Genomic DNA, 15,285 nt, shown 5'->3' on the forward strand with positions numbered 1-15,285 from the left:
GGGGATGAAAGGTGGATCTGGGAGGAGTTAATGAAAAACGGAATGGAGGGTGAATGTGACCAAAATACACTGTATGCATATACGAAGGCCTTAAAGAATTAATAAAACTAGCATATAGATCAATGTATGTATGCATACAGGATTTTGTTTATTATATTTTTTACAATTTTCTACATGCATATAATGTTTTGTGATCATATCCAACCCCTTTACCTTCTCTTACTCCCTTCATGCTTCCACTGACCCCCCTCTTTCTTCCCCAGCTAGTTTTCCTCCTGCATTCCTATCTTCTATGTGTGATGCTCTGAGTTTATTGAGAATCACTTGCACGGGTAGAGGTCATTTACTGGAGTATGAGCAACTTGCCAATGGCTACCCCCTCCCTTGGTTATTCTTAACACGTTATTTAACAGTTGGCAGGGATCACCAAATAGAAAAAGGCTTGGTATAAAAAAAAGTTTTTGGTTAGAGTTTTTAATCTTATGGAATAAATTCCCATTAAGGCATACAAGCCACAAAATTTGTAAGAGGTCTTTGCTGGTTTAAGTACTTCTGACTCAGAATAAGTGGACCAAAGCTCTCACAAACAATTTTGGCAGAAATCAGACTGAAAAAAAAAGACTCATTGGCAAACATAGAATAAGTTTCACAGAAAAAGTAGAGTTAAAACAGCAAAATTAAAAAGAGTAAAATTAAAAGAGCAAGGCTAGAGCCCAGAGCTATTGAGAACTGACATCAGAAAGTAGTGCTAAACCAGGATGAAATGACTACTGGAGCCAGCTAGCAGCTCTATGGAGAACTGCTACAGAAGAGTGATGGCTATATATTTCCCCCTTCCTCCTTCCCATGTCACTTAGTTGTTGGTTGGATGGTATTTTATAATTAGTTGTTAAATTTATTTTAAGTGACACATAAAAAGTATAAAAATGCACACACCAAACAAAAATAAATGCATAAATAAATAAAATCTTAATTTTGGCCCAAACCAGTTATGCAAAAGGATCACAAAATTCGGAACCTGTCTGGGCTTTAGAGTGAGCCAATTTGGACAATTTAGTGAGATACTCTCTCAAAATAAAAAGTAAGAAAGAGGTCTGGGAATATAGGTTAGTAGTACAATGTTTGTGAATTATGCTTGAGGTTCTAGATTCAATCGTAAGTCCCAAAAATGAGAAAAAATGACTATATACATTCAAAATACTCTAATATCATAATCATGCTACATACCACACCCATTTCTCTACCACGTAGACTAAAAACAAAATTTAAAAATTCATAATTAATTAATTTATTGCTAGATAGACAATAGAAAAACTATAAAATAAGGCATTAAAATTCAGATTATGTGGAAGAATGGAATACATGTATGGACCTTTTGTCAGTATATTTTCTGATTCTTTGGTGTTTCTACTTTCATGTTTATGATCATGTTGATTGTTATCATTTCAAAATATGTTCTCATCAAAATAGGTTTTTGTAACATTCAGTATAACCACAAAAATTCTCTATAGTAGACAAACAAAAAATAAGAAAGGAATCAAAACATCCCAAGAGAGTAAGTTACTTAAGCACAAAGGAAGAGTATAAGACAGCGAGGCAAGAGGAAACTACAACTGAATTTGAAAACAAGGTCCGAAGGGTTGCAGTACAACCCTGCTATTGACAATTGCCCGCATGCAAATAGAACGGAATGGATTACCAAAAGGAAGACCCAGCAATGTTATATAGAAGAAATTCTATGACATGAAGTTAAAAGTGAAGGGGGCTAGATGCTGTGGCTTGTATCTATAATCCCAACACTTAAGAAAAGAAGCCGGGAAGGTTGTTGTGAGTTTGAAGTCAGCCTTAGGTATAGAGTACAATTCTGCCACAAAGATGCTCTATACAAATTGAGTCCAGAAGAAAACAGGAATAGTCACACATCCATTACATATAATGTAATGTAAACTTTAAATCTAAGTCTGTAAGAAGACACAAAATAATGATGAAGGGATCAATTCAGTAAAACAATTCCAAGTCCTCAATATATAAAACATATGCAAGTAAATGTGTAAAGCAAATATCAGGAAGCCTGAAGAGACAAACTCCAGCACAATAACAGCTGCAGACTTTTGCACCCCTCCTTCAGGAGCAATAGACATACGCAACAAAAGAACATGGGAATTAAATTGCATGCTAGACCAAATGGACCTCATAGGCATGTACAAAACATCCCAGGCAACAGCTGCAGAATATGTTTCTCCTCAGCAGCATACAGAACATTCTCCAAGATACGTCAAACAGCCGGCTACAAAACAAACTAAACACTATGCATTAAAACTACAAGTCTGCAACAAGAAAAACTTTGGAAACTATACAAATACATGTCAACTAGGCAACTTATTCGTGATCAAGGAAAGATTAAAAAATGATATTGAAACCTTTTTTGAAACAAATAAAAATGGAGACACAACATGCCAAAAATTCTGATACAGAGAAAAAAACACACTAAAAAACAATTTTCATTTCTTTGTTGAGACAGCTGACATCATAGAAATACAAAAAGGTCTTTGGAAATTATTATTATACATTATCAAGATATACAGAAGAAATGGACAAATTTTCAATCATATACCTTACCAAGACTAAAACATGAAGAAATAGAACAACTGAACAGACCAATAAAGTAATGACATTGAATTGGGAATAAATCTTTCATCCAAGAAAAGTGTAGGACCAACTGGTTTCACTGATAAATTCTGCTTTTGCAAGGAGAACAAATGCCAGTCCTTTCTAAATTATTCCAAAATATAAATGAGGTGGAAATAATTCAAAGTAGATTTCACAAGGCCAGCATTGCTCTTGTAAAACTACACCAGTATCCATGAATAACAAAGATGTAAAAACCCTCAACAGAATCTTGGAAACTTGACCCAACAGCACATTCAAAAGATTATTCACCATGATTAAGTGAAATTTGTCCTAGGGGTACAGGTAAGGCTCAGTATTCACCAATTAATAAACATAGTATAACCCATCAGTACAATGAAGGGCAAAAACCATATGATTGCCTCATTAAATGCAGAAGAAAGCAATGAATAAAATTCAACTTGCATTCATAATAAAACTACTGGAACAAATTAACTATAGATGCAAAGTACCTCAACATAAAAAAGGCTATATATATCTAACCAAACAATTAACATTATACTGACTATGGAAACACTGGCTGAATTCTTATTTCTCTAAGATCTGAAACAAAACAAAGATGCTCGCTTACACCACTTTTATTCAACGTTAGTACAAGAAGTCCTAGCCAAAGTAATCAGGAAGAACACAAAAAGGAAGCTCATCCAAACTAGAAAAGAAGGAAGCAGATTGTCAGTGTTTGCAAATGGCATGATAGGCACAGAAAACCTGAAGACTCTAACAAAAAATACTAGAACTAATAAACAAATTTAGTGAAGTTGCAATACAGATAATAAAATAGCATTGCTGGGCACCAATGCTGAATTATCTGAAAAAGAAACCAAGAAAGTAATCTCAACTATAGCTGTTATCAATAAATGAATTATCTAGGAATAAATTCAGAGGTGAAAGATACCTACAGTGAGTATCATGAAACACTGTTGAAAGAAAATGAAGACAACGCAAGAAACAGGAAGTCATTATTTATTGTTAAAATGCATAGGGCTGATGAGATGTCTCAGTGGATAAAGGCTTTTGCTGTTCAGACTTGACAGCCTGAGTTTGACTATAACTTTTATGTATTTATCAGCTAAAATAAAGTTCATAAAGAGATAAAATAAAAAAATGAAACCAATATCACAATGAAAATTACTTTACATTCAACTAATGTGGCTATGATAAAGAGAGAGAGACTGAGTTAGGAAGATGGCATAGTAATTAAAGCACTTGTTGCATAAGCAAGATGTCCAGAGTTCAGATCTCCTGAACCCATGTAAATGCTGGGTGGATGTAGTGGTCCTCCTGTAATTCCAATCTCTGAAGGTAGAGATAAGTGATCTCCAGACCAAATTGGTTAATGAAACTAGCCAGGCTGTGGAGCTCTGTGTTTAACTGAGAATTTTTGTTTCTGTGTATAAAGCAAAAGAACAAGCAATAAAAAGAATCCTGATAACAAATTTGGGCATCTATAAGCACATTCCCCCACATGCAACAATGCATAGATCTATTCATGCAACACACACAGACAGAGAGAGACACAGACTGACTGACCACAGCATGTATCAGGTTGTAGAAAAAGGAACTCTCCTTTACTGCTAGTAGGACTCATGCAGTAGCTTTGGAAAATAGTCTGCTAGTTCTTGCAAGGTTAGACAGAGAAAGAACTGGAGATGTGGTTTGGCTGGTATTACAGTGTCTGTGAGGTCCCAGCACCACAAAGAGAAACAAGATGAAATCCAAGGCAGCTTGGTGGTGCATACCAACAATCCAGTACTTGAGGAGATGAAGGCTGGAGAATCCAGGAGTTCAAGAAATGCAAGCATGACTACATAAATTTGATTTTTTAACACAGCACTATTCATGATCCATCCACTGGTGAGTGCAAGAACAGCATCTATATAACAAAATTTTTAAAAATCTTCATTTTTATTTATATGTATGCTTGTGTGTCCATATGAGCCTATGCTAGTGACTGTAAGACCAGAAGAGGGCATTGAATCCCCTGGAGCTGGAGTCACAGGTATTTGTGAACCTTCTGATGTGGATGCTGGAAAGAGAACTCGGGTCCCCCAAAAGAGCAGTACACACTCTTAACCACTGTGATGTCTCTCCAGAACCCTGTGTATATATTTTTCAATGATATGCTCATAATCTTATAGTGTGTGGAAATTTTTAAAACATGCCAGCATCAGGGGAATGAAAATTAAAACTACACTGAGATTCTATCCAGTTCCACTCAGAAAGCAAACAGCAAACGCTAGTGTTGTTTTCAGGAAAATGGATGCAAATGGAGATAGTCATACTAAGTGAATCAAGCCATTCTCGGAAAGACAAATATCATTTTTCCTCTCATTTGTGGCTCTCAGATTTTATATAGATTCATAAAACTGTATATATGTACATGAAAACAGAGGTGAGACTATTTAGGGAAATAAAGGGGGCTAACAGGAGAGGGGTGAGAAAAGGAAGATTAGCAAGTATGAAGGAATATGCCTAACATTCAACATATGCTTAAATAAAAACTTTAAAAAAACAAGTAAATTTAATTTGAAAAAAAATGCTGGCTAGGGTGGGAAGAAAGAGGAACCTTTACATACTGCTTGTAGGAATATGGGCTAGCAGAGCTACTATGGAACTCAGTATGGCGGCTTCTCATAAAAACAAACAGTGGTGCTCAGAACTAAAAACAGTATGAGTCAGCTCTACTCCTCTTGAGTGGATGCCCAAAGCATCTAAATCGATAGACCACAGAGATACGTGCACACCCAAGCTTATTCACGATAGCCAGGAAACAGAGTCAGCCTAGAGGTTCGTTAACAAATGAGTGGATAAAGAAAATATGGTATATGTACACAGTGGGATTTTGTTCAGCCCTAATGAAAGTAGACTGAACTGAAGAAAATTGAGTTAGTGGAAAAAATGTGCTTAGTGAAATAAGCCAGACTCAGAAATCAAAGTATCCCTAGTTTCATTTCATTCATATAGTTGTTGCTATAATAAAATACCCCAAATAAAATCAATTTAGAGCAGAAAGGGTTCATTTAGCTTATAATTCAAGGTTACTGTCTATTACTATAGGGAAGTCAAGGCAGGAACTTAAACATAACCTCCATGGAGGAACTTAACCTCCACGGAAAGAATAAGTGCACAGATCCTTTCTTGCTCTCAGCTCGTTTTTCTTCACTTATACTGTTCAGAAAACGGTGCCTACGAAAACCAACCTCAATTAATAATCAAAACAATTACCAAAAATCAACTTTAGCTAGATAAATCTTAGGTGATCCTAGATTGTGTCCAGTTAACAATGGAAATGAATTAGTGAAGTAAAGTGTCACATTTCATTTTATATGCAGAATACACCCACACATGCGCGCACATGCACACAGATACAAATATGTATGGGACTCAAAGGTAGGTTTGATTGCAGGGGGGGGTCTAAAAAGATAGCAAAGAAGGAAACTGAGGGTAGTGGAAGAAGATAAATACTTTGTTATGCTCATACACAGAATACAAATGAAAGGATATGAACAAAGTGCAAATATATATAGTAGATATATCATCATTATGAAATTCATCATTATGCTTGCTACTTAAAAATATAATTGAGCTTCATGGTGGTGACACACACCTTTAGTACTCAGGAGGCAGAGAGAGACAAAACTCTGTGAGTTCAAGGCTAGTCTGGTCTACAGAGCTAGTTCCAGGACAGCTAGGGCTATATGGAGAAATGCTGTCTAAAAAACAAAATGTAATTGAAAAGGCAAAAATGCTAAGTGAAATAATTCATATACAAAAAGTCACATATTGCATGTGTCTATCTACACCATGTCCAGTATAGGCAAATGCCTTGTGATTGAAGAAGTTTAGTATGGTCACCTTTAGTTAATTGGTTTTAGAATATGTGGGGTCACTGTTAAAGAATATGCTTGCATAAGGTGCTAAATATATTTCAAAATTTATGATGACAATTGCACAATTCTGCAAATACGGGAAAATCAATTCATTATATCCTTTACACTGGGATGAGAAGAATTGAAAGATAGTTGACATTTTATTATTTGTTTTTTGAAATCAGGTCTCATGTAGCCTGAGACAAAGGTCTTGATTTCTCTACATAGCCGAGGATGCCCTTGAGCTCCTGATCATCTTGCTTTCAACTCCCAGATGTTGAGATCCAGGTGTTTGTTACTACCTGTGGCTTCAGCGAATGCATTAAATGAGTGAATACTATGATTTGTGCATTACTTCTCAATCTGGGGTACAAAAATGAAATAATAATATTATATCACTTGAGTTAGGTGGTAGGTTCTTGGGTGCATGTTTCATTAAAATACTTAAAAACTGCATTTATGTTATTCTTTGTGGCTAAAATGTCTATCTTTTTAAAAACATTTTTAGAAACCTGACTGACCTGACTTCTGACTCTACCACTTACCAGTTATGAGTTCTTGGGCACATTGGCAGGCCTGAGCCTGCCAATGACTTATCTGTACACAGAGGTGGTAATAATAGTAACTTCCTCATGGCCTCTTATAGCCGCATGCCTGGTACATTTTCAATGCTATTATTAGCTAACGTGCCCTTTAAGCAATTGAACCACTTGTGCTAAAATGTCTATGCTAATAACCACTCTTTTTTAAAATACATTTTTCTCTTCAATTTACTTATGAGGATGATGATGGGGTGGGGGCGAGGGGGAGAGTGTTTGCATGAGTGAAAGTGGGTACAAGGTCAGAGGAGAACTTTTGGGAGTCAGTTTTCTCTTCCACTGTGGGATTGGGATTGATGGATTGAATCCAGATGGTTAGGTTAGGCCTGTGTGGCAAGCACTGTTGCCCTCTGAGCCTACTCTCCAGGCCAACAAAGTGTGGTCAATGCAATCTCATGTCTATGGTAACTTTGTTTTTTTCGTTTGTTTGTTTTAGTTGTGAGTTTTGAGGAAGGGACTAAAAAATAAGTTAGAACCTTGTGATTTTATTCTTCTTTGTAGCTGAAAACTATTCCTTTGTGTATAAATGCCACATTTTGATTGCCCATTCATCCTCTGATGGCTTGGCACCTGGCTTGACTTCACGTCTTGGCTCTTGTGACTGTTACTATGATAAGCCTGCATGTGCAGGTGTCTTTATTGCATACTGACCTTGATGCCTTTGAATACATGCTCAAGGGGGGAAGGCTGGTTTTTTATTTAAAACTGTAGTTTTAAATTTAATTTTTAAAAGAACTTTCATACTTATTTCCGTTGTCAAAATATCTGCTACTTCTGAGGGTTAATATCAACTATTTTCTAGCCTGGATTTGGGACTTCAAGTCTAAGACACATCAAAAGTCTATTCTTTTCCATCTTGAGCTGTGTCCAGAACCCATGACTGTTCTGCATCCAGTCTGTGAAATACAGGCAAAATGAGTCTAATTCAATTGTATTGAGGTAAACTCTTAAAGGAAGTGTTACACAGCTCATGGTAAGTGTTAGGTTCCTTACCACTGCCTGCTGTTTACCCATTTGACCTCTTGAGGCTTGTATCACACAGTACCCCAGAAACAGCAGGGTTTGGAGGAAACAGTAATTAAATAGCGAGTAGAAGAAAACATGAAGGATCAGTGACACACAAAGCCTGGAGAAATCTGGGTAAAAGCATGTCATAAATGGGACTACTTCTCTCACCCTGCACAAAAATACATTCGACAATTGATCAAAGATCCCAACGTAAGACGAAGAACTTTGAAACTGCGAGGAGGATAATACAGGCAAGCCCTTTCTGAGGACTCCGTATGCCGGAAATCAAGAGAGAATAGGCACATGCCACTCCGGAGATGTGATTCTTTTAAAAAAAAAGCCTTCCTCACTGCAAAAGAAACAACTGAACAAAGAGACAGCCCACAGAATGGGAGAGAAATCTTCTCCAGGATGTCAAAGAAATGTTATCTCAAAACTCAGAAGTGCAGTTGCTGTGGGGTTGCCCGACTCGTGCTTTTGCCTTTTGCCTTTTCCTTTCTGATACTGGCCAGATCCTGAGCCCACTTTCGCCGGTACTCAAGTTATTCTCACTCCCATGTTCCCTGCCTGCCATGTGTCTGCTTGTATGCCATATGGCTGGCCTCCATGCTGGCTTGGCTCAAATGGCGATCTCTCTCTCCTCTCTCCAACTCCCTCCTCTCTGCAGCTGGTAAGATTTACAGCTTGCTGGCCCTGATATTTTTTTTTAACTCTAAGAAAAAAAATTTCTTCAAAAAATAGTCATTAAATTTAGCCAAAGAAGAACTAAGACAATAAATAAATGGACAAATCATCCAACTGAACACTTTCCAAATGGAGAAGCACAAATGGCAAATTTGGGGGTGGGGGTAGAATTCAATATTCAATCATCAGGAAGATAAAAATCAAAAGTGTATTGGGATTTCCATCTCACCCTGAGTCAGATGCTTCTCATCAAGAAAGCAACAAAGTTGGTAGATACAGGGAAAAGAAACTGTGTTGTGCATGGCTTATGGGAATATGCCTTAGTCTAGCCACTATACAGAGTAGAAGTTCCTCAAAGTACTAAAAACAAAACTATTAGCTGTATTAGCTGTATACGCCCTTTGTACATAATTGAAGAAATGAAGGCAGCATATAACAGAACTATGCATACTCGTGTTTATTGAGGCTCTTAATTGTAACAGCTAAGCAATGGAATCAGCTTATGTGGTGTGTGTGTGTGTGTGTGTGTGTGTGTACCTTTATAGCTATATGTCTACTTATACCTATATATCTTTATATCTATCTATAATAATAAAGGAGCGAATGCTGTTTACAGAAAGTAGATGGAAACAAAGATCAACATGTTAAATGAAATAAATTTAATACCGAAACACAAAAATTGCACTTTTTTCTCATATTCAGGAACTAGAATTAAAGATACAGCAGATAGTATGTGTATTTGAGAGGGTGAAGAGGATTGCCAGGAGTTTGATGCTAGCCTGGACTATGCACTGATCTGATCCTAAATCAAAACAAAACAAATATCAATCTGAATAGAGTAAACGGACTATCTGTGACTCAAGGGGCAAGAAGTAAGAGAAAAAAGTGGCTATGACCAAATCAAGACATGTGCATATGTGGAAAAGTCACAATGAAGCTTAATAATATGTGCAATCAACATATGTTGATCAAAATGTAAACAATAATGCTTGGTACATGTAGGGTGAACCCACTAACGTTAACAGGGATTTTACTTAAGCAAAGTCTTTCCTGATTTTTCCTCTACCCTAACCCGAACCCTAACCCCCTAACTTACTATAATACAAAGTTTCCAGCATCCTTTTGACAAACCTCTTGCAATATATGTCTACGGTGTTTCACCTGATAACTATATTTCTCTCCCACAAGAGGTGGGACCCTCTCTTCCTTAATCACCACCACTTATGCTCATTGGGGTATTTACAAGCTTGTCTACAGTGGGTGCTCAATAAATTATTTGTGGCATTAGTGGATGACCAAGCAATGGGACAATAAATTCAGTCTTGTCCTATAGAACAGAGATAATCGAGAGTTGAACTGGACACCACAAATTCCCAGAAGTCCTCCTGAGCAAGGCTCTCTGAAGAACAACCAAACGTGGGGAAAGCCAGGACATTACCTGTGCTGAGTGAGCACGTTGACTGCTGAAGGATGATTTGCACAGTAAGCCAGGTACATCGATTTAAAATGAGGCATGAGGTTCAGTAGACAGCCTCCTACTTTGTGCTGGTTTTCTGGAAACCTGTAAGGAAAACATGTCAAGTACAGAATACAAACTGGGAAGTAGAAGGTAAAGATACTTGCAATTGAGCCTAGAAGCAGGTAAATATTTTGATGTATCGCCACAGGGGTTATGTATTTGTTTATTTTTAGGTACACCGGAAGCACTTTATCCCTAGAATATGCAGGTTTTGATCACAGATTAAAATTCTAGCCACCTGGCTGGAGAGATGGCCCCTCCAGAGGACCCAGGTTCAATTCCCAGCACCCACATGGTGTCTTACAGCCATCTTTAAATCGTGCATGTGGTGCACAGACATATGCAGGCAAAACACCAATACACATTAAATAAATAAAATTTAAAATTAATCTAATGTACAGGATAAGATTCTCACTTGGAATTAGTAGATAGGACTCTTTGTTTCGAGGATGGTTATATTCAAATTTCTCTGGACATACTATGAATATTCAAATTCACACCAAGTTCAAACACAGACAGAACTGAATTGAACAATGTAACACCCCTTGGACAAATTTCATCTCCATGAAGTTCAGAAAACAGGTAATCCCCCAATTTCCATAGACTGATGAAATCCATCAGTTTTTCCAAGATATACTGGAAAATCAATTTTATACCAGAAATATGCTTGTCAGAAGATCATTACAGTGAACTTTGTAATATAATGTTTACTAATTCAGCAATCAAATAGCCACCAAAACTATGCTGTTGGGGTTGGAGAGATTGCTCAGTGGTGAAGACCATTGGTTTCTATTCCAGAGGACCTGAGCTCAGTTCTCAGCATCCCCCATACTGGTGGCTCATGACTGCCTGTAGTCTCAGGGGATCTAGTGCCCTCTCTGATTTTTGAGAGTACTTCATGCACGTGGTGCACACACATACATAGGTTGCAGGAAAAGCACCCATATACATAAAATAAAATCTTTTAAAAAATCATGTTGTGGTTCACACAAGACATATTATACCCTTCCTTTTCCAATTTTGTATGTATTTCAAGTCAGCCTACAACAGATACGATACCAGGAGTTCTACGAAGAAACAGATTGGACATGGTGGTAAGTATTACAATGTCAGAGGCAGAGGTGGAAAGACCCTAACTTCCAGACCCACCTTGGTTACATAGTGAACTTTGGCCCCTGCTGGGACTGAAGACATGGGGTTGGGGTGGGCAAAGTAGGGGTCAAGGGTGTAGTTCAGGAGTAGAGAGCCTGCTTGGAACACACAAGGCCTCAATCCAAGCAGCCAGAAAGGGAGATATGAAATGAAAGATTTAAATGACTTTTCCAAGTAATCTTCAACACATAAAATAAAAATGTGTTACCAGCATCAAAGCTGCTATCATTGGCACTGCAGAGATGGCTCAGTGATTGAGATACTTGCAGCTTTTGTAGAGGAGCAGAGGTCAGTTGCCAGCACACATGGTGGCACATAACCATCCCTAACTCCAGCTCCAGGGGATCCAACACCCTCTTCTGACCTGGTACACGTACATACATGAAAACAAACCCTCATACAAACAAAGTAAATGGTGCAATTTAAAATTAAATCCAGAAACAGTTTACTAGATGTGAAGTCTTCGCACGCATCTGGTGCTTTGACAGTAAACATGACCGCTGTCCTTGTATGGTGGTTCATCTTGATGTTTTTACTTTGTTCTAGGACAATGGGTTGATATTGCAGCAAATACATAAACATCAAGTGCCCTTGTGCCCAACTTAAGCTTATAATCCCCATACTTAGGAGGTGAAGGTGGGAGCAGCAGAAGAAGTTCAAGATCAGCTTCTACCACATAGGGAGTTCAAAGCCAGTCTGGTCTATGTGACACACTGTCTCAAAAACCGATTAATTTTTAAGTGTAGAAGGAAAGAGCAAAGTCACTGTCTTACTTACTTTGAACATTCTTCCAAGGCTTGGCAGAGTGTCTGTTGGAAGGCGCATACTTCTTCAAAGTTTCCCAATAAACAAGTGAACTCCACAGTACTAAGGCTGAATTTAAAAAAGGACATGATGTTCCAGTTAATAGAATGGAAAGATGTGTCAGCTATCTAGTTGGAGCCCAGTGGGCCGATAGCTTGCGGATAGCTGGCAAGTATGAAAGTCAAAATGCTTGTGTTTTGTCTTCTGCTTTTTTAACTTAGGACAGCTCTATGGCACCCTCGTTTAGTTTCCTTCCTCGCTTCATCTTTTCTAAGATAACAATAGTGATCATAAAGAAAGCTGGTGGTCATCAGAGGCATTTAGGTATGTTGTTAAGCCACGAGGAAAACAGCATGTGCTTAAAATATTAAAGCACAAACATAGCAGTACAATATGATTGGGAATAAGTTAAAAATCTGTGGTATATCTCTTCAAGAGAGAGAAAATAAGAGAGTGACTAAAACATTATGTTCAACAATCACAGAGAGGAGAAGGTACCAAAATTTGCTTTCTCTAAAATGATAATATGCAAATAACAACTAAAACAATTTTTTGTGAAAGGGAATAGAGGGGAGAAAATAAAACTGGATCTTGTTATTGTTATCTGTCGGATGGAACAGAGTCAAACAGAGGCAAACTGAATGCTTTTGTGCAGGGCATCTACATGAGGAACATTCCATGCATTGTGCCCTTCCCAAACAGTAAGTGATGCTAAGAACAGGAGCCAACCCTCATAAGGCATGCAACAGTCAAGCAAGTGCTTTCCAAACGGGAGCTTCAGTTGCTCTGTGAGCTAAGCACCATGGCCATTTACTGGCCAAGTGTCATTGTACAGGCAAGGAGACAGGCATAGCGAAGGTGGCGAGCAATCCACCGAACATCAAAGAGCAATGGATAGCGAAGAAAGGGTTATACCAAACATTCTACCTCTAGAAAACACACTCCCAAAAGCACTTGTCTGAAGATTCACTTAAGAGGTGGATGTACTAGCATTCTCTCTCCTATAGAATATATAATCCTGGGACCTCCTTGCAGAGAGGGCTCAGAGGCTAAGAGCACTTGATGCTCTTCCACAGGATCCAAGTTCAGTTCCCAGCACCCACATTGAAGTTGCTCACAACTGCCTGTAATTCCAGCTCCAGGGATCTAATGCCCCCTTCTGGCTTCCTGCAGAACCTGTGCACACATGGCATATGCTCACACACACACACACATAATTAAAAATAAAAATAAAGCTTTTAAAGAAATGAATTATCAGTCCTAAACGCATGTACATATGAGGAACACTGAGTGGGTTCAGAGAGACAGGGAGGCATTGGAAGTGGTATAGGAAGGAGTGGAAATGGTGAAAATACAGCACTCACATAAGAAACCCTTGGTGTGGGAGGTCCTTCTGTCTGTGTGTTAGTTTTATTGGTTAATGAATAAAGAAACTGCCTTGACCTATTGATAGGGCAGGTGGAAACTGGATTGAATGCTGGGAGAAGGAAGGCGGAGAGAGAGAGACACCATGAATCCGCCATTGGAGATAAACTAGACGTGCCGAAACTTTGCTGGTAGGTCATGACCTCGTGGTGATATACAGATTAGTAGAAATGGGTTAAATTAAGATGTAAGAGTTAGCCAATAAGAAGCTAGAGCTAATGGGTCAAGCAGTGATTTAATTAATACAATTTCTGTGTACTTATTTCGGTTCTGGGTGGCCGGGATGAACAAGCAGTTCCTAGCAACAAACCCTCATGAATATAAAAATTAAATTAAAAAATATATACAATCCTAAAAAGATGTGGTAAGGCCCACCTGAAATCCCAGCACTTGAGAGGTAGATTTAAGAGGGTCATGTGTTCACCCTGAAGCTAGCCCTAAGCTACATGAGAGATACAGTCTCTAAACAAATTTTAGAAGCATAGACATATTGTAGCTAATTCCTAGGGAAGTATTTGCAAAGAAGTTTTGCTGACTAATCAAAAGGGAAGATCCCAGCAAACATTCCCAGTAACCCTCAGAAGGGACAAGTTCCCAGTCCCTGGGCTGGTATGCCCTTTTGAACTGTGAAGTGGAAACCCCCACCCCCTGTTGTCTGAAGAGACTTTGGCAGCCAATAAGTTTCTCTGGCTACTTCTCTGTTACAGCCCCGGCAAGCAGGGCCCCTGAACTTTCTGCAACCTGCCCGAGAATGTATCTAGTCTCTTAGCCATCAGACAGTAAACAGTCTGGCTTGCTCACATCCTTGTGGGGTGAGAAGACAGTCGGAACTGGTGGAAACACTCTGACTCCAGCATGCACATCAAGCTGAGGGTGAGGGCAAAGCTGACCCCGTCTCACCCCTTCTCTCCTTGGTTCAGGGTTGCCAGTTTGTTTCTTCGGCATTTGGAATCTGACCACCCCACCCCCAACCCCCGTTCAGGATGACTTCTCTGATGGCCCCCTCTTCTGCGGGTTCCAGCAACAAAACAGAAGGCACGTTTCAGATAGTGCATGGCAGGAGACATGGTAGAGCCAGTCTGGTCAATTGTTGGCTGTGTGACAGGCAAAGCAGTGAGCCTGTCCAGACTTCAGTTTCTTATCTACTCAGTGGAGACGGTCCGTTCTCCCAGGATACTAGAAAGGGCAGCGAGCTGTGTTCCTATATCACTCTCTAAACTCTGATTCACATAGCACTTCACATTTCACATAATAAAAACCAAATACGGGAATATAAAACGCTTCCATATGAAGAACGCTTCCCACGGCGCCATGAGAACAGTCACATCAAAATTCAGCATGACGTTTTGCTTAAACAACATAATTTGGGAAAGGAAAAAAAAGGAGAAAATAGTGAACTATATTAAAGTCATTTAAGTCTGGCGTTGTTAGTTCAGACAAATGGCCACAAATTCAACTTTTCCTGAGGTACAAAGGGAGCATTTTGTCTTCCACTGTGTGAGCCAAAGTTTCTACTTTACTTACAGATGACGATCAC

The 15,285-nt window shown here is 38.6% G+C and overlaps 1 protein-coding gene across 13 annotated transcripts in view; it reads right to left on the minus strand.

Moving 5' to 3' along the window:
- Window positions 1-15,285, minus strand: part of Arhgef6 (Rac/Cdc42 guanine nucleotide exchange factor 6) — a 127,918-nt gene that overhangs the window by 34,779 nt on the left and 77,854 nt on the right. For all 13 annotated transcript variants that reach the window (XM_075958941.1, XM_075958940.1, XM_075958939.1 and 10 more), the window contains 2 exons: window positions 12,297-12,392; window positions 10,287-10,409 (listed from right to left, as the gene is read on the minus strand). In XM_075958941.1, the coding sequence (XP_075815056.1) occupies window positions 10,287-10,409; window positions 12,297-12,392 (219 nt within the window). The remainder of the gene's footprint in view (window positions 1-10,286; window positions 10,410-12,296; window positions 12,393-15,285) is intronic.

This window comes from Microtus pennsylvanicus, chromosome X (genome assembly GCF_037038515.1).
Source record: "Microtus pennsylvanicus isolate mMicPen1 chromosome X, mMicPen1.hap1, whole genome shotgun sequence".
In the NCBI taxonomy this organism is placed as follows: domain Eukaryota; kingdom Metazoa; phylum Chordata; class Mammalia; order Rodentia; family Cricetidae; genus Microtus; species Microtus pennsylvanicus.